This window comes from Colobus angolensis, unplaced genomic scaffold (genome assembly GCF_000951035.1).
Source record: "Colobus angolensis palliatus isolate OR3802 unplaced genomic scaffold, Cang.pa_1.0 Scaffold124, whole genome shotgun sequence".
Taxonomy (NCBI): domain Eukaryota; kingdom Metazoa; phylum Chordata; class Mammalia; order Primates; family Cercopithecidae; genus Colobus; species Colobus angolensis.
In genome coordinates this window covers 130,408-155,721 of record NW_012113586.1, presented here as the reverse complement: position 1 = coordinate 155,721, position 25,314 = coordinate 130,408, and the positions used below count along the sequence as shown (strand labels likewise).

Below are 25,314 nucleotides of genomic sequence, written 5' to 3'. Positions count from 1 at the left end.
GGGAAGCCCAGCTTACTGACAAAACCATTTGGAGCCTCAGAAGATTCTGAGGCAAGTTAGTAATAACCAGTCCCTGCCATCTTCTGCGAAGCTGGGGTGAAAGGTTCCTTCAGCTGCGTGAAAGCTAGGTTCTGTAGGGAGCACATAAAAGGGCTGGTGAGAATTGCTGCAGGTAGAGGATGGTGATGTCAATTAGGAATGGAATTCCACCTGAGGCTTTCTGAGTTGGCCTTCAATTGCTAGCTTCCAAATTTCTACCTCCCGTCTCCCTCCTCCTGTTTTCTCTACTGCTGCAAGGGGACAGGGTCTTAACCGGTGCCAAACATTCTCGATATAAGATGCAGGAAAATAAATGGCCATAAGGAAAGCAGCCTGAGGTCTCCTTCCCTGTAATTTGCAGCTACTTTATCTGCAGAAGAGGTTTCTGGACCCAGGTCTTGTCCCATCTTCTGGTATTAAATTCTTCCTACTTTTAGGCCCTTTCTGTCCTTCTTTGCCCCATATCCTCTACCCCCTTTTCTCAAATTCACTTATGCACATGGAAAGTAAATGCTAAATGCTTCTCATTTAAATGCTATAGAGGAAGAAATCTGTTTTGTGTTTAGTGTGTGCCAGGCACCATGTTATGCATTTTACACATATTTAATTTCAACCATATAATAGTCCTATGAAGTGGATGTCTTGTTCCCATTTTTCACAGGACCAAATTTGCCACTGATAGGCTCAGGGAGAGTACCTGGTATCCCAGCAGCGGTGTGGCCTCATTCTACAGTTAAGTAAGGCTTTGGTACATTCTTTAGAATTTAGTTAGTAACTCTTTCAAATGCAAATGATGTTTTCCAGTGAATAACTACATTGTGTTAGGTCTGACTGGAGAGAAATAAAGGGCCCTAGTAAAATGATATCTATTTTCATAGTGACTTTTGCCAAGATTGTGGGAGAAGGGGTGGCATTGTCTCATTGAGGTATCTGCAGTACAAGGTGGCATTGACCTCATTTTTACTCTTAAAACAGGTGCAACTTGCCATGTGCAGTGTGCCTGGGCTGTCCTTATCTCTGTAGGTTGCCCTGTTATACTTGTGCTGAGTCTGGTTTGGAACTCCAGAATTCAAAGGAAATAGGAAATTAGTCAAACCAAACCAAAAAAGTTAGAAAATGAGACTTCTGTGAAAAGGGCAGTGGAACTGGGATTTTCACTTTGAGGGGAAACAGACTTAGAGGTGACCTAATAGTGCCTTTTAGGTACCTGAAGTCTCAATATGTGACAAGTGGTAATTAGTTATTCTCTTTCCCTCCCAAGGATAAGAATAGGTCAATTCTAGTTTAATCTAAACATTAGGCTTCATTCATTTAAAAATATGTACTAAGCCCCTACTGTGTTCTAGATTCTATTGGAAGTGACTGGAGTACATATCAATATATTCATATATAAGTCTTTGTTTTATTTCTTTTGGGTAAATACCCAGTAGTGGAACTGTTAGGTCATATAATAAGCACATACAGGCATTCCCATCCTCATAGAACTTATATTCTGTCATGAGTAGACAGAAAATAAACAATAGATATTATAAATAAATAAAATACATAGACTGTTGGAAAGTGAAAGTCCTCTTGGGGCAGGGGAAGGAGGGCATTTAAATGCTTCTCATTAATTTCTGATCAGCTCTTGATAGAAAAGAAAATTGCTCCCTATTTAAATCCTATGGAAGAAGAAATCCATTTAGTGTTTACTATAAGCCAGGCACCATTTATGCATTTTACACATATTTAATCTCAATCATGTAATAGTTCTATGAAGTGGGTGTCTTGTCCCACTTTGAAAATGAGCAAAGGTGTGGTGGCTCAAATCTGAAACTCCAGCTCTTTGGGAGGCAGTGGTGGAGGATTGCTAGAGCCTAGGAGGTCAAGGCTGCAGTAAGCTGTGTTTGCATCACTGAACTCCAGTGATCAGACTGCACTCCTGGGCAACAGATTGAGACCCTGTCCCAACTAAAAAATGGGCAAAGGACATGAACAGAAGACATACATGGAGCCAACAAATATTTGAAAAAAATTCTCATGCTCAATATCACTAATCATTAGCGTTTCATCCATGTTATTTGTATCAGTAGTACATTCATTTTTATTGCTGAGTAGTATTCCGTTGTATGAATATAATACAATTTGTTTATTCATTCATTTATTGATGAATGTATGAGTTGTGTTCAGTGACAGGCTATTATGGATCAAGCTGCTATGAATATTCATGTACAAGTCTTTATTTCTTTTGGGTAAATGCCCAGTAGTGGAACGGTTAGGTTATATAATAAGTATATATAGATTAAATATCTCTTATCTGAAATGCTTCAACAAGAAGCATTTCAGATTTGTTCAGATTTTGGAATATTCGCATATATGTAGTGAGATATCTTGGGGATGGGACCCAAGACTAAACATGAAATTTATTTATGTTTCATATACACCTTATACACATAGCCTGAAGGTAATTTTATTTTTCTCTTGGGGATGCTGAATAAACTGTGTTGTGTGCCTGCGTTTTTGCTGCAACCCTTCACGAGGTCAGGTATGGAATTTTCCACTTGAGGCATCATGTTGGTCCTCAAAAAGTTTTGGATTTTGGAACATGCTGGATTTTGAGTTTTTAGATTAGGGATGCCCAATCGGTATTTCTGCCTATTTTCTAAATAGATACTAACTATTTTCCAAAGTGGCTATGCCATAGAAAATAATTTTTAAATAGCAACTTGAAGGAGATGATGAAGTTAGCCAAACAGAGAACTGGGGGAGGAATACTCCAGGCAGAGAAACATCAGGAAAGTCATTGTGGTTGACAAAGAACGATCAAGATTAAGCATGCTGGAAGATGAGGCCCCAGAGGGTATGGGGCTTGTGTAGTAAGTCCCTGTAGATGATTTTAACGACTTCGGCTTTTACTCAGAGTGACATGGGAACCTATAAAAGGGTTTTGAGCAGAGGAGGGGTCTAACAAATGCTAGTCCTGTCTGACTGTTGAAATGATAAATCTGGTTACAGTGTTGCAAACAGGCCATAGGAGAACAAAAATAGACACCAGGAGTACTCTTAGGAAGACACTGCAGTATTGTATGTAGGAGCTGATGGTGATCAGACTTAGGTAATAGTGATGCATATGGGAACAAATGGTGAAGATAGCAAATCTAAAAGGATTTGTCAATGGATTGGATGCGGAATGAGAGAGAAAGAAAGGAATCAAGGAAAACTCCAGGGTTTTTGGCGTAAGCAACTGGAATGGAGTTGCCATAACTGAGATAGGGGAGGCTATAGATGGAGGAGATTTGAAGGTGGAGAATAGGAGAATTTTGAAAATTTGGTGTGTAAGCCATTTGCTAGACATTTTATGTGGTAATATTAAGTAAGCAATTGAATACGTTAAGTCTAAAGTTCAGGAAATAGGGCTGGGCTAGAGACATAAATTTGGGAGTTATCAGCAAATAGATGGTTAAATACAAAATTTAAATATTTAAAGCCTTGAAGAGATAGGAGATCACCAAAGGAGTTGGAGTTAGACCTTCCCAGGTGGAAGAGAAAAGGACCAGAGACTAAGCCCTGTATATCTCAAACATTAATAATTTGGAGAAAAGAGGAAGAATCAAAAAAGGAGATAGAGAACATACAAACCAGTGAAGTAGGAGAAAAAGTCTGGAGTCCCAGAAGCCAAATGAAGAATGTGTATAGTGGAAGAGGACAGGATCCACCTTTCGAAATCCTGCTGAGAGCTTGAGTAATATGATAATTAAGAATTGACCTTTGGCCGGCCAGGCGCGGTAGCTCACGCCCGTAATTCCAGCACTTTGGGAGGCCGAGGCAGGCGGATCACTTGAGGTCAGGAGTTCGAGACAAGCCTGACCAACATGATAAAACCCGGTCTTTACTGAAAATATGAAAATTAGCCTGGCGTGGTGGTGCATGCCTGTAATCCCAGCTACTCAGGAGGCTGAGGCAGGAGAATCACTTGAACCCGGGAGGCAGAGGCTGCAGTAGCCGAGATTTCACCACTGCACTCCAGCCTGGGCGACAGAGCGAGACTCTGTCTCAAAAAAAAAAAAAAAAAAGAATTGACCTTTGGATTTAGCAACATGGATGTCATTAGTGATCTTGATTAATGTAATTCTGGTGGAGTGGTGGAGACAAAAGCCTGCTTGCAGTGGGTTTAAGAAACAATGTGAGGAGAAGAATTGGAGTCAATGAGAATGAATAATTACTTTGAGTTTTGTTTCAAAGGAGAGGAAAAGAATGGGGCATACCTGATAAGGGTATGAGGTCCATAGTGGATTTCTAGAAAGATATATGAATAATAGCATGTTTGTATGCCAATAGAATTTTCCATTAGAAAGGGAAATATTGATAAAGAGAAGAAGGGGAGACCTTCTAGGTGGTGCCTTTGAGAGGTAGGGGGAATAGGACTTAATTAATACATAAGTGGAAGATTTGGCTTTAGATAGGAGCATGGGTAGTTGATCTATGGTCATAAGTGGAAAGACAGAGAATGTAACCCGAGATGCCTTAGATGGACTGATATGGTGGTGAGAGACTGCCAGTGTTTTCTTATGTTTTTGTTTGTTTATTTGTTTGTTTTTGGGGTTTTTTTTTTTTTTTCCTTTTTTGAGACGGAGTCTCTCCCTGTTGCCCAGGCTGGAGTGCAGTGGCACGATCTCGGCTCACTGCAACCTCTGCCTCCCGGGTTCCAGCGATTCTCTGACCTCAGGCTCCCAAGTAGCCGGGATTACAGGCATGCACCACCATGCCCGGCTAATTTTTTGTATCTTTAGTAGAGATGGGGTTTCCCTATGTTGACCAGGCTGGTCTCGAACTCCTGATCTCTTGATCTGCCCACCTCGGCCTCCCAAAGTGCTGGGATTACGTGAGCGTGAGCCACCGCACCCGGCCCAGGTGGGCCTTTTCTCATCACCACTACCTGATATCTTTCCCTCTCTGTGCTCTTCCAGCAATTGCCCACCCAAACCTTAGGCCCAGCTGACTTTGGAGGACTCCAGTTGAACCTTTGCCTTTTACTGGAATGGAGCAGTCTCTGCAAGAGGGGTTGGTAGAAGTAGGAAGCAAAAAGATTGAGAAAAGAAAGTAAGAAGAGGAAGTGTTTGATAGGGAGAATTGTTTTTCAAGAGGGCTATATTTTTATTTTGAACAACATCAATTTGTTTGATAAATATATCATTATCTTCTATGTGTGGGCATTGTGCTAGCGATGCTACAATGATGAGAAGACAGAGGGAGTCCCTGCCCTCATGACACTTAGAGTTTAGTGTCTGAGCATAGTCTGAGCAGCATTGTGATACGCTGACTCCTGTTAAGTGCAGTGCCTGTTATCATCCCTACCCAATGGTTTTGCTTCACTTATAATTGCCTAGAGTCATTTTGGTATTTTGATGGTTGATGGATGCCAGCACCCCACAAAACTCTCTAAGATGCTATGAGGCCGGGCGCGGTGGCTCAAGCCGGTAATCCCAGCACTTTGGGAGGCCGAGACGGGCGGATCACAAGGTCAGGAGATCAAGACCATCCTGGCTAACACGGTGAAACCCCGTCTCTACTAAAAATACAAAAAAAAAAAAAAACTAGCCGGGAGAGGTGGTGGGCGCCTGTAGTCCCAGCTACTCGGGAGGCTGAGGCAGGAGAATGGCGTGAACCTGGGAGGCGGAGCTTGCAGTGAGCTGAGATCCGGCCACTGCACTCCAGCCTGGGCGACAGAGCGAGACTCCGTTTCAAAAAAAAAAAAAAAAAAAAGCTATGAGACCACAGGATTAACTGTGATGCAGGTCACACTATGTCTTAATGCAAAGTACTTAAAGCAAATACGTCTTTTTTTCTAACATCTTATAGAGCAGTGCTGTCCAATATAAATATAAGCCACACATATAATTTAAATTTTTCTGATGGCCACATTAAAAAAAGTAAAAAGAAATATGTGAAATTAATGTTAATAATATATTTAAAACATTACCATTTCAACATGAAATCAACATTTTAAAATTATTAATGAGATGTCACATTCTTTTGTTGTAGTTAGTCTTTGAAATCTAGTGTGTGCTAAGTCTGAAATCCTTACAGCACATTTTGATTTGGACTAGTCACGTCTCAAGGGTTCATTGGCCACATGTGGCTCATGCCTGCCGTCCTGGATGGCACATCTGTAGAGTCTACAGGGTAAGTGCTGTCCCTAGTGGAAGTAGAGCTTTAGAAGGGTTGCCTGGTCATAGGACCTGGCTTCAAGACACAGCCAGGCTTCCAGGGAAGGAGTGACTGCTAGGTATTAGAACTTAGTTTCTAATATCTTGTCTGTTTGTTGTGTGAGATTCTGTGTAGGAAAAATGTCCTAGACTTTGCAAAACACCAGTGACTGGCTTTGTCCTTTTTAGAGAACAGATCAAAGTATATTTCAATCCAGAATTGAAAGCTGAATTTGGGGATAAATGTCAGATTATGTTAGATGTCACAGATAATTTAAAAATATTTAGCAGGTTTCCTATGCAACAATTTATCTGTAGAAAAATTAATACAGTTTTTATATTCCAAAGGAAGGTTTTACTTCGTTTCCAGTTCTATAGCTGCTGCCCAAAGGTAACATTTATGAGAGAAGTTAAGGAAGTAAAGGATGGTTCTCTTGAGCTCCAGTTCCTAAATAGCTGAGAAAAACAAACATTCTGAACATCCCCTTTAGCAACTTTGGCAGGGCTGGGCTCCTGTCTCCTGGGGCATTGCAGGGGCTCCAGCCTTACCCCTGGCTTTTGCAGGGGGCCTACCCTTTGCTAAATTTAGCCCAGCCGGGCCTATCTGTGAACAGAGAGGCTCCAGTCAAGTGAGAGAGATTGGTTCTGCTAAGGAATGTCCTGGGGAGGGGAGAGAATCACTGAGATCATTGGTATTTATGTGTATGTTTTCTCACTCGCCAGCTCAGTTGGGCCACATCAACAGAGGCCTCTGGGACACGACCAAGATTCTAACAGAGTGACTATGGGGAATGAATAGCTCATGACACACTGAGAAGGGTTTAATTGGAGATCAGTGTGAATACCACAGCAGAGTGTATCTTGGGAACTCTGTGCTCAGAGTCTAAATAAAACAAGCAGAACACCTCATTTCCCCCATTTTTCTTTTTGTTTAAAAAATGGATTTTGTTTTTTATTTTATTTTTTAATTTTTAATTTTTTAAAATGAGATATAGTCTTTCTGTGTTGTCCAGGCTGGTCTTGAACTCATGGACTCGAGGGATCCTTCTGCCTCAGAATCCGCAAAGGGCTAGGATTACAAGTGTGAGCCACCAGGCCGGGTCAGATTTTTTTAGAGCAGTTTTAAGTTCATAGCAAAGTTAAGCAGAAGAGCCAGAGATTTCCCATTTACTGCCTGCCCCTACATACATACCCGTGTATATACAGCCTCCCCCACTATCAAAACCCAAAGATGTCTCATTTTAATATATCTTTTCTCGGGTTCTTAAGGTTAGTGTTGACCAGAAATACCTCTTATTATGATTCATGCATCTGACTACCTTTGGGAAAACTAACATTTATTGAACACCCACTATATGTCAGGTATTTTTTTTTTTTTTTTTTACATCTTTTCATTTACTACCCTGAAAGGTAGGGGTACTAGCACCATTAAAAAAAAAAAAAACTAACAACAGAAGGAAATGAAACTTAGGTTAAAGTGATTTATCTCTAGAATACAGAGCTGAACTATGTGAAACTGTAAAACATGATTGAATGTCTCCATTTTTATATGGTTCAACCTAATAGAATGTGAGAGGGCTCATATTTGAACCCAGACCAATTTAGTTCTAAAGCCTATACTTTGCATTGTACTGTACCATTGCCCTAAAATTACTAGAATAGCACTGGATTCTTTATTTTCCCTTGGGGGTGCTGTAGTTTCACATAGATGTAGATTTATATCCCTGCTCCCTAGAAAACTAGAACTGAGATGCTTAGAGAAAGAGCAAACCAAGGTATGGTATATCTTGAGTTAGAGTAGGAGTTGAGTCGAGTAGGAGCCTAGGTTTAGAGACTAAAGCTAGGAGTTACATGATGGACCCGCACTGATTTGTGTATCTTCTGCTATTTATGTCTGCCACCTGTGTGCATTTCCATACAGCTGTCTGATTCTGGGTTCTCTTTTGTTTGTTACATGTTATGATAATCATTGGTTTAGTTACCCCCATAGGCTGTAAATTCTCTGAAGACTGATTCTGTCTATCTTGCTCTTTCTAGTACCTATTAAAGTGTCTGCACATACAAAGTAGGTGCTTACTAAGTATTTTATGAAAAAACAAATGAACAAACAAATGATATTATCTCAGCTACTCTGTCCTCTGCTCAATGAGCACTGTCTCTGTCTTTGCCTCTGTCTCTTTGTCTACACACACACACACACACACACACACACACAAGCTGTGTCTATCCAAACACCTAATCTCCTTAGCACTCATCCATGGCCTCAGTGCTTACTCAGACATGGATGTCTGTGTTTGTCTAATCAAGGTAAACCAGGCTGGGAAAGGATTGGTATTTCTTTGAAGCTTTTACTAAGGACTGACATAGGTTGGGCTTAAAACATGACCTGAACAGAGCAGTTTTGCCATTTGAGTATGGAGCCTTATATTGAATAAACTGAAACTTTTCCACTTGGTTTTTCCCATCTCTTTGGAGAACAAGACTGGACACTAAAGCAGGCTCTGGCAGGAGAGTGTCCTGGTCTTGCAGATTCTTCTGGTTGCTAAGGCTGAGGACACAGCCCCGCTGTCCTTTCTTTGGCAACGAAGGACACTTGTCACATGTTGGGGTGACTTATGTTTCTAATTTGGGACTTAACTGCACTAGTAAAAGACAGCAAATGTGGAATCTCTAGAAAAGTAGAGATTGTGCATCTGAATCAAGGCTTTCTTCCATTTCACATTAAAGTCTAAAAAAATGCTTTGCATTGGAACACCTTCTGCTTGGTGGCTAGGTGTCTCACAGAAGCGTAAAAGATGAGTAATGCAGGTGGTGTTATCGTTCTTACGGGCAAGAAGGAGAGGCTGTAATTCAAGTTAATTGTATAAAAACATAAAGCTTTGGGGATGACTAGTTTAAGGTCACACAGGGAGTTAACGTTAGTCAGATATCTAGACCCACTAAGGCTTCATTTTTGCTCTAAAACTTATGAATGAAGAGAAACTTCATTTATTAAAGAATTCACTTGGAAGCCACTAAAATGTATTTCTAGGGATCCTGCAATGACCAGTCCTTTGTCTTTTGGTCAAGACTGATAGAGTCCCTTCTGAAAATGCTCAGTGCTTCTCCCTGTTTTATAGAGTTATGACCTTGCCCCATTGATGTCAGAGAAGCCTAGAGAAGAAATTCACTCTGCATACAAAAAATATGTAAATACTACACTTTTCGTAGAAGAGATAAGATTCTAAAAATGAAAGGTTTGAAAATAAAACCCATTCACTAATAGTTGCTTTTCACTTTGGGTGAATAATCAGGAGTTACATCAGGGTCTCCCTATAAGAGGGAGTCTTATCTCTTATAGGGTCTTATCTGCCTATAAGATTTTGAAACTCTTCCTCCTGCTAAATTATTTTTTTAAAATTCCTTTAGTTTACATAATTGATTAGAATGGGATTTGGTCATGTTGATTTTTGTCCCAAATAAAGACTCTTTTGTGGAATGCCAGCTCCTCTCTGGCTTGCTTCCTACTATCTTGCAAAGGTGCAGTACCCATTTCCTTCACTCACTGACCTTAACGCAACTCTGATTACACTTAGAGCTCCTTGAGGTCAAGGACAATGATGCCAAGAAAAGCATTTAGGTTTTGGCAATCTTTAATCTCCAATACTTTTTTGTCGACTTTATCAATGGATGTATGCTGGTATGCCATCAAGGTTTTTTTTAAAAACTATTTGTATATATGTTTTATTTTTATTTATTTATTTATTTATTTATTTATTTATTTGAAACAGAGTCTAACTCTTGCCCAGGCTGGAGTGCAGTGGCGCGATCTCGGCTCACTGCAACCTCCGCCTCCTGGGTTCAAGCAATTCTCCTGTCTCAGCCTTCTGAGTAGCTGGGATTACAGGCGCCTGCCACCAGGCCCGGCTAATTCATGTATTTTTAATAGAGATGAGGTTTCACCATGTTGGCCAGGCCGGTCTCGAACTCCTGACCTCAAGTGATCCACCCACCTCAGCTTCCCAAAGTGCTGAGATTATAGGTGTGAGCCACCGTGCCTGGCCTAGTATTATTTTTTGAATGTCTGCTCTTAGCCCGGCAGCAAACTCTAAAGGATATAAGCTTGTAGATGAGTTGAAATGCATACACATGAATGCACAAATGTGAAGTTACATGCCAAAACAAAAATGTAAGTCATCAGTTCAAGAGTGATAACAAAGTGTTTATTCCAGAAACTTGTACTAAGAGTTATTGTGAGCAAAGAACTTTTCTAAAACCTAGAAGGGGAAGCAGACATTTTAAATAAGCAATGCCAGGCAGAGACGGATGAGTGCTATAGTAGAAGTAAACATCAGATGACCTCGTATGAATCCTGGTTTACTAAGGACAATCTTGATTTTTGCCTGTTGCCCAGAGGTAGTTCTTTGTACTTAGCACCTCTTTATACTATCAGAAGAGTCTCAGTTATTAAATTATAGTCATATAAAGTATAAACTAAGTACAGTCGAAGTGAAAACAAATTATTAGTTCTGACTGGGAGGTTGGGGAAAGGTTTGTATAGGAGAGAATGTTTGAGCTGAACCTAGAAGAACAGATTTAGAAAGAGAAACCATCATAGGCTGAGAACAGTTCAGGCAAAGCCTTGGAGGCCTCCAGGGACGCTTGTATGATTGATTTCTCAATCAATAAATGCACTTGTCTTTAATGGAGAGTAGTGCCGCCAATGGCTAGCGAGGTCTTGGAAATTATCTTACCATGAACTATCATCACTCAGAACTTTAGTTATCAGAAAAAATGGCTGCCGGATAATGACTGATGTCATCGTCATCCTGTGTCAGATCAGAGGGCACAGTTCAAGCTGGGTAAGGTGAGCAGGTGAAAGGGAGAGCAAGAGAGTGAGTGAAACAATGTGAAAGTTGAAGAGACTAAAGGATGATAAGAGGTGAAAAGAGAGAACTGTGCTTTTATTGGTTCAATCTGCCCAATTAAAGAAGTTGCAGTTCCTCTTTAAACAAATGTTGTTTTTAATTTATTTCTGCATCTCTTCTTTCCTTCCTGTGACCCATACTCTGTTGTATTCTGAGTCTCCCAAGTTTGAGACGTGCCTAGAGGGAGGTTTAATTTTCTTTATCCCTCAGTATTGGGAAACAGACTCTGCACCACTGAGTCTATGTAAGTCTGGTGGCTGAAAGCAGCTGCCATAGGGAGCCAAATTTTCTTTGCTATCTATGACCTGAGTCTAGGTAATTCCAGAAATGAAAATGAAAAAATAAAAAAGAATATGGACATTTACTTTTTTGGGATGAAAATGCCCCTTTTGACTTCTCATTATGTAAATTTGAAAATTTTCAAATATAAACAAAGACTATGAGAATAGTACCTCCCGATGTACATGTCCCATTTACCACGGAGCCATGTTCCCATCACTCACCTTCAATGGTTCCCAACATTTTGCTATTGTTTTCAGTGATCTCCCTGTACTGTTCTTTCCCCATCTTGTCCTCCTCCACCCCTTACAGCGACTCTCTGACATCATATAATTTTATTTGGAAAGATATCAGAATGTAACCCTCACAGCGAAGGCTTTGTTTTTAAACATAACCACAATAGTATTATTGTACCCAAAAAACTTAAAAATAATTCCATAATACCATCTAATACTGGGTCCATACTCAATTTTCCCTCTAAAACGTTCAGCTTAAGATCTGGAGATTTTAAGTCAGTATTTCTGAGCTCCAATGTAGTGCACAGGAGTAGGATGTTTAGCCCTTCTTACCTGAGAGCATGAGCAGTAGAAGAGGAAGCTGGAATACTAAAGTGTATGCGATCTTTCATTGTCAATGGGTCAATAATATACCTATTAGAGAACACTCTTAGCTTAAAACTGAAAAAGTCCGCAGGGCGCAGTGGCTCACCTGTAATCCCAGGACTTTGGGACGCTAAGGCGGGTAGATCACGAGGTCAGGAGATCAAGACCATCCTGCCTAACACGGTGAAACCCCGTCTCTACTAAAAATACAAAAAACTAGCCGGGCGAGGTGGCGGGCGCCTGTAGTCCCAGCTACTCAGGAGGCTGAGGCAGGAGAATGGCGTGAACCCGGGAGGCGGAGCTTGCAGTGAGCCGAGATCATGCCACTGCACTCCAGCCTGGGAAACAGAGCAAGACTCCATCAAAAAAACAAAAACAAAACAAAAACCTGAAAAGGCATTTATTTATTTATTTATTTTATTTGTTTATTTGAGATGCAGTCTCGCTCTGTCACCCAGGCTGGAATGCAGTGGCGAGATCCGCTCACTGCAATCTCCGCCTCCCAGGTTCATGCCATTCTCCTGCCTCAGCCTCCCGAGTAGCTGGGACTACAGGCACCCGCCACCACGCCCCACTAATTTTTTGTATTTTTAGTAGAGACGGGTTTTCACCGTGTTAGGCAGGATGGTCTCGATCTCCTGACCTCGTGATCCGCCCGCCTCGGCCTCCCAAAGTGCTGGGATTACAGGCGTGAGCCACTTCACCCAGCCAAAACTGAGAATGCCTTTTAAAGACTTCAGATAAAAAGTTTTCCATATAATCTCACAGCATTATCTATCGCCTTCTCACTCATTCAACAAACATATCATTGTTACTCCACTTCTGCCTCTTGTTGGTTCACTCTTTCAATGCTTTTACTGCACATAGAGGTGCGAGACACTGCGAGGACCTCAGATTAGTCACAGTTGCCGGTTATTTGTTTTCGTTGTTGTTGTTGTTGTTATGAGACAAAGTCTCACTCCATAGCTCAGGCTGGAGTCCAGTTGCGCCATCTCGGCTCACTGCAAGCTCCGCCTCCTCGGTTCAAGCCATTCTCCTGCCTCAGCCTCCGAGTAGCTGGGACTACAGGCACCCGCCACCTCGCCCGGCTAATTTTTTTGTATTTTTAGTAGAGACGGGTTTTCACCGTGTTAGGCAGGATGGTCTCGATCTCCTGACCTCGTGATCCGCCCGCCTCGGCCTCCCAAAGTGCTGGGATTACAGGCGTGAGCCACTGCGCCCGAGCTGCCGGTTATTTGTATCAGACATTGTGCTGGGTACTTTATAAAAATTCATTTATTCCTCACTACAAACTTTGAGGTAATTTTTGCAACCCCTATTTTATAAATGAGGAAATTAGGTTGTAAAAGGTTAAGTAATTTACACAAAAATGTCCCCCAGTTAGGAAGTGGCAGAAAGGTATGTGAACCTAGGTTTACTTATCCTGAAATTCCTGCCCCAGCATGACAACGCTGAGAGGCAGTATCTTAATAACCAGTGCACCTGGCTAGTTCTGCCACACCATCATTACCTCTGTCCTTAGGGAGTTTGCAATTTAAAAGGGTAAATAAGAGCTGTAGAAATATGAAGCATTTACACAGGATGACAGTGTTGCAGTATGAAAAGAAATTTGATGGCCGGGCACGGTGGCTCAAGCCTGTAATCCCAGCACTTTGGGAGGCCGAGACGGGCGGATCACGAGGTCAGGAGATCGAGACCATCCTGGCTAACACAGTGAAACCCCGTCTCTACTAAAAATACAAAAACTAGCCGGGCGAGGTGGCGGGCGCCTGTAGTCCCAGCTACTCGGGAGGCTGAGGCAGGAGAATGGCATAAACCCGGGAGGCGGAGCTTGCAGTGAGCTGAAATCCGGCCACTGCACTCCAGTCCGGGCGACAGAGCAAGACTCTGCCTCAAAAAAAAAAAAAAAAAAAAAAAAAAAAAAAAAAAAGAAAAGAAATTTGAAAGCTCATAATGTCATCATCATGAGAAATTACTTTTAATTTGGAGAGATAAAGTAAGGCTTCACAGGGGACATGGCATTTAAACATGAAGCTGAAGGGCACACAATGATGTGGCACCGAGAAGCATAGGACATGTTTGGGAAATCCAGTTAGGCTAGCAGATAATGATGGAGATAAAGCTGGATAGGTAGATTGAGGTCAAATTTTGAATAGACTCTATTATCGGCCAGTTGTGTAAAATTTAATTGCTGTACAGTTAAAAATCATTAAAAGGTTTTTTCTTTCTTTCCTTTTTCTTCTTTAGCTGGACCTGCATCATATATTAAATGCTTTTTGAACAGAGGGAATGAAATAACCAGAGCTATGCTTTAGGAAAAAATTAAGCAGTAGAGGGACTCAGGTTGGGGAAACCAGATATGAGACTATTCATGTACTCCAGTCCTAGGGAGAAGGAAGAAATACCTAATATACAGCAGTAACCCGGGAGGGTGGGGGAGAGGGCTGAAGACGAGGGGCAAGATTGGAGAGAGATTTTGAAATATCCAGTGATAAGTAATCTCTGTTAGAGGAACTTGAAGGCAATACATTTGCCAAACACTTTCTAAGTGTATATTTAATTTAAGTATTATCATTTCATTATAAACTATTAAAACTTCCTAGGGCCTTTTGAAACATTTTCATAGTCACTTCATCGAAATACAATTCACATACCATTACAAGTCACCCATTTGAAGTGTAGAATTCCGTACACACTGGTGTTTTAGTATATTGAGTTGTGCAGCAATTATTGCAATGAATTTTAGGACAGTTATCACTCTAAAAGGAAACCCTGACCCATCAGCCATCAGCACCGCATTTCCCTACTCCCCCAGCTGCAATCAACCACTAATCTATGCTTTGTGGATTTACTTATTCTGGACATTTCATATAAATAAAATGATACAATATGTGGTTCTTTGTGATTTGTGGCTGCCTTTCTTTCATTTACCATAATATTTTCAAGGTTCATCCATGTAGTGACATGTACCATTCCTTTATATGGCTAAATAACACTTCATTGTACAGATACACCACATTTTGTTTATCCAATCATCTGTTAATGGATGAAGTTTTAAAAATTGTTCTAGAACTTTGCTGTATTAAATATTTATGCTTGAAGGAAGTGAGCTACCAAATGGTACTTGTACATTTGGGTTGTATAGCAGTTTCACTCTTAATACCATATTTCCTTATCTATCATGTCTCTACCCCTCTATATCTTACTTACCCATTAAATTTTACTTGGGAACTTGAACCATATCTGAACTCCCTCACCAAACATCACCGTTAGCATTTTAAATTCATACCTTCGTGTTTTGCTCTCATCCTCTCAACTGGATTGCAGACATACCAAGTATAAGAAATACATATCAGACATCTCCATTATTCCTTACAGGACCTCTGAATCCCTTTCAACACTAAGAGAGTTGCTAAGTATGGAGAATCAACCCTTTAAGAGTCCGAATGGATTTGTTAACACTCCCTGGTGATGACTACATTGTACTCAATTAAAACTTCTCATTCCACTACTTGCAGAAATGTCTTGTAGACTATTAGTATTACACAGGAGGCAGTGTGCAAACTATTGACCAAGTTAGAATAATAGACAATAATCAGCATTTGATGATGAAATAATTAATTTTGTATGAAAATTTTTAAAAATTGATTAGGAAAAGCCATTTCTCTTTGTTTTTGTAAAAAGTAGTTTTTAGGGATTCACTCTTCCATGGCTTCTATTGGGGCAAGATTTTGAAAATAATACTTTTTAAAAAGATAGCCATATTGTGGATTATATGAGCAATGGAACAAGTGATGGAGTTAAACCTGAAGCCTTGGAAAGGAGTAAGCTAATTGGTTACTGCTGGTTGCTTTTAACCTAATCCTATTTTGAACTTTGCAGTAAACACCAGTGTGGAAATCATTTCAGTAGAATCCTGTATTTAACATGGATTGGTGTTAAGACTCTGGTCAAGTGATGTTTCCAGAAACAAAACAAGCTGTGGACACAAAGTCTAACTAAACACAGTTAATCCATAAACTTGTTAGCCCTGTGCTCTAGTTCTAGGTACTAACATTATAGTAAAAGTTTAATTTCAGCTTCATCATTGAAACTTTTTCTTGAGTTAGATGGGCGAATACTCCTTTGGAGGCATGAAGAAAGAGAAGTGCTTTCTCTTCCCATCTACCCTTTCTTGAGTACATAAATTTCCTTAGATATCTTGACAAAAAGCCAAGAAGACTTGGTGATAAAATAAGCAAATGCAGTTAATTTGGAATCTACTTATCCTATACTTAGAATTTAGCAATTTACACATGAATATTTACTAATGGAGCATGAATAAATATGATAGCTATATGATGATTTTTCTATAGAAAGAAGGTGCAAGAAGGTTAGACTTTGATGTAAGATACTGTAAACTGGTTTGTCCTTGCATTTTCATGGGGTAAGATTTTGTAGTACTTGTGAAATTAAATCACTTTGATCCACTGAAATAATTGATTATAATATTCAGGATTTAATCTTGTGGAGATAAAGCCATTTTAGCAGTTCTGTGTGAGACTCATAAACTTTATTATCTATTTGAATAGACTTTTTCATTTTCCTTTTCTACTTACTGCCTTTACCTTGGAGGTAAATTATTGCTTTTACCTTGAAGCCCCTTCTGGATTTCAGCTATCCTAGTCAGAGTGGGTAAATTGTTATTGTTTTTATAGTTAATAATAGTTATCATTTTCTGAATGCTGACTGCATGCCAGGCACTTTGCAATGTGATTTTTGTGCGTTATTTCATTTAGTCTCCCTAACATCCTTTGTGGATTAATATCATTGTTATCTCCTTGATAGACGAGGTGAATGAGGCACTTAGGGCAGGTGACTTGTCAAGCCCTCTTCTCGCCTTCACCTATGCTCTTGACCATTATACTTACTGCCTCCATATATTATTTCAAGACTAACTTCAGGCAGCACATTCTCTGATTCTACAATTTACCACATTCTACAAAATCAGACAAAACTGGGCAGTGTTTCCTGAGCTGGTCTCTCTGGTAAAAGGCTAAAGCAATAGTGGAGGGTTGGTTTCAGTTATGGCTTTTACCTTGGAGGTAATCCTTCTGGATTTCAATTTCCTTGTCTTTAAGAGAACTAGAACACAGAAATGCTAAGGTCTTCAAATCTGTGAATCTTTGGCAAAATTGGTCGAAGCATTGACTTCATTTTCTTCAGTAGGATTTAGAACAGATAGAATCTACTAATTTATGTCCTCCATTTTTCTTCCTTTAGATCTAAGTATTTTTCCTGGTAAGGCTGAGGTCTCTGACTGGCGCTAGTCAGCCTGGACATGAAGAGACAGTGAATCCAGGTTGTTGAACAGCTGTGTGCAAGGCATTGTTCTATGCTTATCATGCACATTGTCTCATTTAATCTTCACAGAATCCCTTGTGAATACTTATCTTCATTAAAAAAGAAAGCAACCACACTATACTTACAAGAAAACTGAGGCTCATAGTGATTAGTTAACCTGCCCAAGGTCACCTAGCAGGAAAGTGATAGAGCCAGGATTTGAACTTAATTCTTTCTGGCCTTAGGTTGGTTTAATAGTGCCTCTCACATTCCCTGTTGTTTGTTTATTTTTATTTGAATATTCAAAGATTCCTCACGCAAAAATAGTATTAATAGTACGGGACTTTTCAGGGAACTTTCTGTTGATCAGTTTATACCTGATAGAGATTCTCTATGTCACATCATGAGACTGAGAACTAGGCAGAGGGCATCGATATAGCTCCAGTCATTGGAGACCTCATGTATTTTTAGATATGAGATTTTTTAAAAATCCGCTCAAGCAGTTTTGGCTTATCTAAGGTGGTTTAGCATATCCAGACTTTTCTGATTTATATAAATTAGCCAGGCATAGGAATATCATTGATAATAACATTTCATAATTATAGATTCCATTTTCTTTCATATAAGATTTAAATAGCTTTTTGCCCATTCTTTGTCATTTTCCAGGTGGAGAAGCCTTAGCAGAATTTTACCCAAGGTCACAGAAGTGAATCAGTTGGTGGCAGAAATAATAATAAACTTAGGAGTCCTCTTTCTCAGCACCATATCCTGAACACTGAATCCACTTGAAATATTATAGTCTCATGGAAAGCAAACTGCTATTCCCAAATGATAATGCTGTTGTTCTTGATGATGATGGTGATAATATTATTATAATTAAAATTTTAATTATACCTGCGTTAGAAACACTGTCCTAAGTCCTTTACATGTATTAATTTATTTATGCCTCACAATCCTCTAAGGTAGGTTTATGAATGAGGAAGATACAATTATCTGCATATTACAGATAAGGAAATTGCTCCCTCTCTGCATTTCCCACATAATTGAATGCATATTCCTTCACCTCTATGAAGGGCCTCTAGCTTAGGGACCATTTCTTATGAAGACATTTGAATTCTTTTAAGTATTGACCACAAAGCTGGGGGCATAGCAACAGTTTATCAAATCTTCTATTTTACCGATTGATCAATTGGTACAGATGAATTATTCTCGCAGTGCCAGGCCATGAAACTGATATAGAGATCTTGGACTTGTTCCTCATACAAAATTGAAATATGCTTGTTTCCGTTTGTTAATCTTTTGGTATTTGCATTGCAGAATAAAATACAGGGTACTCAATTCAATTTAAATTTCAGGTAAACAACAATGTTTTAGCATTTAAGTTACGTCTCAAATATTGCAAAGGATATACTTCTAATGAAACAAATTATTTGTTGTTTACCTGAAATTTAAATTGAACTAGGTATCTTATATTTTTATTTGCTAAATCTGGTAATGCTATCTAGTGTTCATAAAATAATAACTTTAAAGGATATCCTGAAAAGACAGAGCTGTCATTTTCTTCTTACATGCTATAATGTAAGCCTTGAAGAAATTAGGATATTTTCATCTCACTGGATCTGAACCAATGTTCTAACCCTAGTCAAAAGGTACCTACTTATGAGGGGAACAAATATTCTTTTCAGTATGTCACTAGAAACATACTAGTAATATAATCTAAAATGCCTTGAGTCCAACTGCCTTCCAACTCTAAAATTCTTTAATTCTAAGTAACTCTGAAATATCTAAACCAGGTTTCTACTTTTCCCAATTAGTATTTGTGTTTCAAACACCCTGCATGGAAACATGGGTTATGAAATGTCTTCACAAGTATGGTAGGCAATATGCTGCTATTGTGTGTTGCCTTGGACTTCTAGAAGTCTAGGTGTTGGTGGTTACTATATGGTGGTAGTAAAGTAAAATCCTCCCTACTGTTTTAGTACCCACCATACTACTTTTCATACTTTAGCTACTGTACCTTAAGTCTCTCTGTCAACCTCTGATCTAAAGACTTCTTTACTTTTTTAATTAATAACATTCTTCTTGCCTAATACGGTATTATGGACTTCATCAGGGACGGGACTAATTCATCTTTGTATGCTGAGGTTTAAACTGAAATAAAGTAATCCCTCAACTAATATTTTGCAGAATCCTCCTTAGGTTCCCCCACAAACCTGCCCCTATTTTAGTTAATAGAATGCATTCCCACCGACATGCTAGAAATTTCAGCATTGTCTTTGGTCCTCCCTCCAGTCTAATCTGAATCTCAAAAGTCATCAAGGCCTGTGGCTTCTGTCTCTAAAACGTCTTTTGAGTCTTTCTCCTGAACCTCTTGTCCTTAGACAGCCCCCCTCCCTATTCTGGTCAGTTGCCCCTGACCCACCCATCTTCTTCATAATTCCTTCTTCAACATGGACCTGATCATGGCAATACTTTGCTTAAAGCTTCCTGATGAGTCTTTGATCTCTACTGATTATTATCCAGTTTTTTTTTTTTTGCTTTTTTTTTTTTTTTTTGAGACAGAGTCTGGCTCTGTCACTCACGCTGGAGTGCAGCAGCATGATCTTGGCTGACTGCAACCTCCACCTCCTGGGTTCAAGCGATTCTCCTGTTTCAGCCTCCCAAGTAGCTAGGATTACAGGCGTGCATCACCACGCCCAACTATTTTTGTAGTTTTAGTGGAGACAAGGTTTCACCATGTTGGTCAGGCTGGTCTCAAAAGCCTGACCTCAAGTGATCCGCCCACCTTGGCCTCCCAAAGTGCTGGGATTATAGGCGTGAGCCACTGTGCCTGGCCTATCCAGTTGTCTTAGCAGGATTTTCACAAACTAGTTGCAAACTATTTTCTATACTCCTTACCTACACTAAGCCACTTAACCTGCACCAGACACACTTGGGATGGTTTTATTTCCTTATTTCTGTTTCCCCAAATCTTACTTGTTGCTTCCTCACCTCAATAAAAATTAATTGTTCCCTGTGTAACTTTACCGTCAGAGTCCCCTCTCACCTTAAGCAAACCTAATTTGTAAAATTCCAATTTTATGATAAAAGCATTGTTTTTAAAAATGTTTACAACCAAATTTCTTTAACTAAATCCTCAGGCATTTAAAAGTATTATTCTATAACTATAATTCTATTAAAAGTATTATTCTAGCAATTTGGTTTTCAGGAACATCTGTATTAGTCAGGAAAAATTTATTTTAATACATACTATGTCCTGCAATGGTTTAGAGAACAAATAGGCTTGAGCAGTGTTCATGATCCAGGGGTAATGATGAATAGGTTGGGAAAATCGATAAGTAGCTCAGGGGAAACCCTGAAGCTGTACAGTTTATTCTTCCTTGACTAGATTGCTGATCCAACTAAATAGCTAACTATGTCAAGGGTCACGAAGAGGGCAGAGATGAGGTGAGAGGCTGTAGACCAAGGCAAGACTCAAATAGGAACCTGGATCCAGGATAGAGGGTCTGTGACAGTTAATAACAATTAATGCCTGTGTGCCTTTCAGAACATTGAGCTGAAGGTTGAAGTGGAGAGCTTGAAACGAGAACTCCAGGACAAGAAACAGCATCTGGATAAAACATGGTGAGTTGTAATTTTAAGCTCTGGTCCTTTCCAGAGTCTGGCTTGCTAATCTGAGAGCAACAGATTTGGAACCAAATTCCTTAACCTATCTATGGCATTTGAATCCTGTGTCTGATTCAGGAACTGAAACAATAGATTTTCGTATGCTGTGTTTCCCTTGGACTCTCTGTCTATTACTAGGTCAGACAGACCTTGCCATAAGTTGGTAAATCCACCAGACCTAAGATTGCAAACTTCCTTTTAGTCAGCAATCAATTAAACAGAAACAATGAAAGTTTCCACTTTTAGTAGAGGCAAATGCAAATAAGCTTTATAAAAAGTATCAGTCAGCCTATAATAACATCAAGGGCTGAGGTAACGTTTGGGGAAAATGGGCACTCTCACACACTACCAGTGAGTGTAAATTGTGACAACATTTTTAGTATGTGTGCTACCTATTATAGTAAAAAAGGAGGATTTCCTTTGATCAAACAATCCCTAGAAGGAATCTGTTGCTTATAAATAAAAGCATTAGTGTGAAAGGATAAATGTATAAGGATGTTTACTGCATCATTAGTTGTAATGGCAAAAAACTAGAAACAATTATCAATCAATTGAATAAATTTTGATGGAATAAATTTTGGTATTACTACACTGTGGACTATTAGCAATTATTAAAGAATGAGTTAGCTCTATATTATTGTCCTAGTGGTAATTCCTTAATTAAGTAAGGGGGAAAAGTTGCTAAGTGATATTTATCGTATATTGAGGAGGAGTGAGATCACAGTCCGTGATAGGGAGAAGACTTAATATTTTTTTAATATACATTTGCATTGCTAAAATGGTTACTTTTATAATTTATAGTTTTTAAAAAAGTGTTAAATGACAAGTATTAGAATTATTAAAAATATTTTCAGACTTCAATAAAGCTTCAGAATACAAAAATTAATGTACAAAAATCAGTAGCACTTCTACACACCAATAACATTCAAGCTGAGAGCCAAATCAAGAATGCAATCCCATTTACAATATCCACTAAAAAAAAAAAAGTACCTTGGAATACATCTAACCAAAGAGGTGAAAGATCTCTACAAGGAGAACTACGAAACACTGCTAAAAGAAATCATAGATGACACAAACAAATGGAAAAACATTCCATGCTCATGGATCGGAAGAATCAATATCATTAAAATGGCCACACTGCCCAAAGCAATCTACAGATTCAACACTATTCCTATCAAACTACCAATGTTGTTCATCAAATGACCAAGGTCAAAGCCAGAGGCATCACACTATCCAACTTCAAACTATACCACAAGGCTACAGTTGCCAAAACAGCATGTTGCTGGAAAAAAAATAAAAAGGAAAGAAAGACACATAGACCAATGGAAACAAATAGAGAACCCAAAAATAAAGCCACACACCTACAGCAATCTGATCTTCGACAAAGTCAACAAAAATAAGCAGTGGGAAAAGGACTCCCTATTCAATGGTCCTGGGATAACTGGCTAGCCATATGCAAAAGAGTGAAACTGGGCGCCTCCCTTTTAGCACATATAAAAATTAACTCAAGATGGATTAAAGATGTAAATGTAAGACCTCAGACTATAAGAATCCTAAAAGAAAACCCAAGAAACACCATTCTGGACATTGGCCTCAGGAATTTATGGCTAAGTCCTCAAAAGCAATTGCAACAAAAACAAAAAGAGACAAGTGGGATTTATTTAAAGAGTTTTGCACAGCAAAAGAAACTATCAACAGAGTAAACAGACAACCTCTAGAATCTAAAAAAGTTTGCAAACTAGCATCTGACAAGGGTCTAATATCCAGAATCCATAAGGAATTTAACAATTGAACAATGAAAAACAAATAACCCCATTTTAAAAATGAGCAAAAGGCATGATTAAACACTTTTCAAAAGAAGACATGCAAATGTCCACCAAATATATGAAAAATTGCTCCACATCACTAATCACCAGAGAAATATAAATCAAAACCACAATGAGATACCATCTCACACCAGTCAGAATGGCTACTATTAAAACATCTAAAAACAACAGATGCTGGCAAGGCTGCATAGAAATGGGAATGCTTACACGCTGTTGGTGGAAATATAAATTAGTTCAGTCACTGTGGAAAGCAGTCTGGAGATTTATCAAAGAACCTAAAACAGAACTATCATTTGACCCAGCAATCCCATTGCACCCAAATATTGATTGGATATATCCATTAATTTGGATATATCCCATTAGGGCATACATCCAAAACAAAACAAATCTATCAAAAAGATACATACACTTACATGTTCATTGCAGCACTATTCACAATAGCAACGACATGGAATCAACCTAGGTGCCCATCAACAGTAGATTGGATTTTAAAAAAGTGTTACATCACATTTACGTATATGCCATGGAATACTATACAGCCACAAAAAAGAATGAAATCATGTCCTTTGCAGCAACACAGATGCCACTGGAGGCCATTATCCTAAGAAAATTCATGCAGAAACAGAAAATCAAATGCAGTAGCATGTTCTCACTTATGAGCAGGAGCTAAACAACAAGTACTCATGGACATAAAGATAGCAACAGTAGAAACTGGGGACTACTAGAGTGGGGAGGTGGGGAGCGGAGGAAGGGTTGAAAAACTAACTATTGGGTACTGTGCTCAGTACCTGGGTGATGGGATCATTTGTACCCCAAACCTCAGTATCGTGTAATATACTCAGGTAACAAACCTACACAAGTAGCCCCTGAAGCTGAAATAAAAGTTGAAAAATAATATATAAATGCAAAAAAAACAATGTTTTCAGATTATGTCCTGGGATCAGTACACAATCAATCTGATCTGACATTCTTTCTGTGTCTACAGTATTTCTTGATATTTAGGATGACAATCCAGCAAGTTCAGAATATTTAAAACCAAATTAACTTACACACAATGTGGTGGTATTACTATTTAAAGGCATTAAATAGGCTAATAAATTTTAGAACAACTTACAATGACAATTAATAAATTTTGAAATTTGTGTAATGCTTTGATTTAAAAAACTTTTAAAAATGTCATTTGAATCAGGTGACATTATTCTATTTTTAAGAAATGAGAAAACTAAGGTATATTCTTCTCAAATCAGTGGAAGAACCCTCATCTTCTATCATAAAGTTTAGGATCTTCTGACTTCAAACAGCTGTAGTGTCTTAAATAAGGTGTTCCTGGCTAATGGAGTTACTCAGAAAATGTGTAACTTCCATTCTCTATAGATTATAGTTGGCAGTTATCTACTGCACTAGCAAGAAATATGGAGTCAAATATAGATTCAAAACAAAAGTTGATGATTCCTGGGGTCTGCCTGTTTGGGGGTCTTGGGTTATACACTTGACTTTTGTCTCTTTTGTGGCCAAGATCCTCATACCCCCAAAAGCTATATAATGACAGAGGAGCTCAAGATAAATATAGCCCCTGGGATGGTGCTCAGTAGTGTCCACTATGCAGCAAGGAATCCTTTAGGGAAGCATCATTTGCTCTTCATGGACACAACCCCCTGAGACAAATACTAAGGTACCACGGGTCTTGATGCCCCATAAGCCTATACCAGTTCAATATTGTTCTTTGTCCTGAGAACAAGAAGATGGCCCATGGTTCTCAACAAATGGCTTAAAGCAGGAATAAAACGAATAGGAATCAAAATCATTCAGCATCTGATATTGCTCCCAAATTTCTAATCCTCAGACATCTGAGGGCAGCTGTTGTTCACTATAAATAAGTTGATGATACCTTACCCGCTTCATACTAGCGCGTGGACATTCAATCCTAGGGATATCAGAGAGGCAAAGCTCAGCCCAAATCTTAAGCTTTCATGGATCAAATGTCTCTGCATGGGACCATGGGAAAGCTGGAGAGAACTCTGGATAAGTAGCCCAGATGTAGGACAGCCTACTATGGATTACTGGCTTTAAAGGAAGAGAGCATTACTATGGCTGTCCAAATGGATATCCTGTCCCAGCAACCTAAATGGAAAGAACACTTGAATTTCAAATAGCAAGAAAGGCAAGGAACTAGCAAAGCATTCTAGGAGGCAGTCTCAGTGGAAGAGTCCCAGGACAGATGACAGTGAATGTGAGCCATTTGATGACTACTTGCCTTCCAAACGAAAGTTCCCCTGGAAGCTATAAAGATAATGAAGCCACTAAGAAGTCAAGTATATACATACGTGTGCATGTGTCTTTGTAGTAGGATAATTTATAATCCTTTGGGTATATACCCAGTAGTGGGATGGCTGGATCATATGGTACATCTAGTTCTAGATCCTTGAGGAATCGCCATACTGTTTTCCATAATGGTTGAACTAGTTTACAATCCCACCAACAGTGTAAA

General features: G+C 39.2%; 1 protein-coding gene across 4 annotated transcripts in view; it reads left to right on the top strand.

The window, feature by feature from the left end:
• LOC105505253 (myomegalin-like) overlaps positions 1 to 25,314 on the top strand; it is a 119,953-nt gene that overhangs the window by 92,923 nt on the left and 1,716 nt on the right. For all 4 annotated transcript variants that reach the window (XM_011933040.1, XM_011933039.1, XM_011933042.1 and 1 more), the window contains one exon: positions 20,882 to 20,958. In XM_011933040.1, coding sequence (XP_011788430.1) covers positions 20,882 to 20,958 — 77 coding nt within the window. The remainder of the gene's footprint in view (positions 1 to 20,881; positions 20,959 to 25,314) is intronic.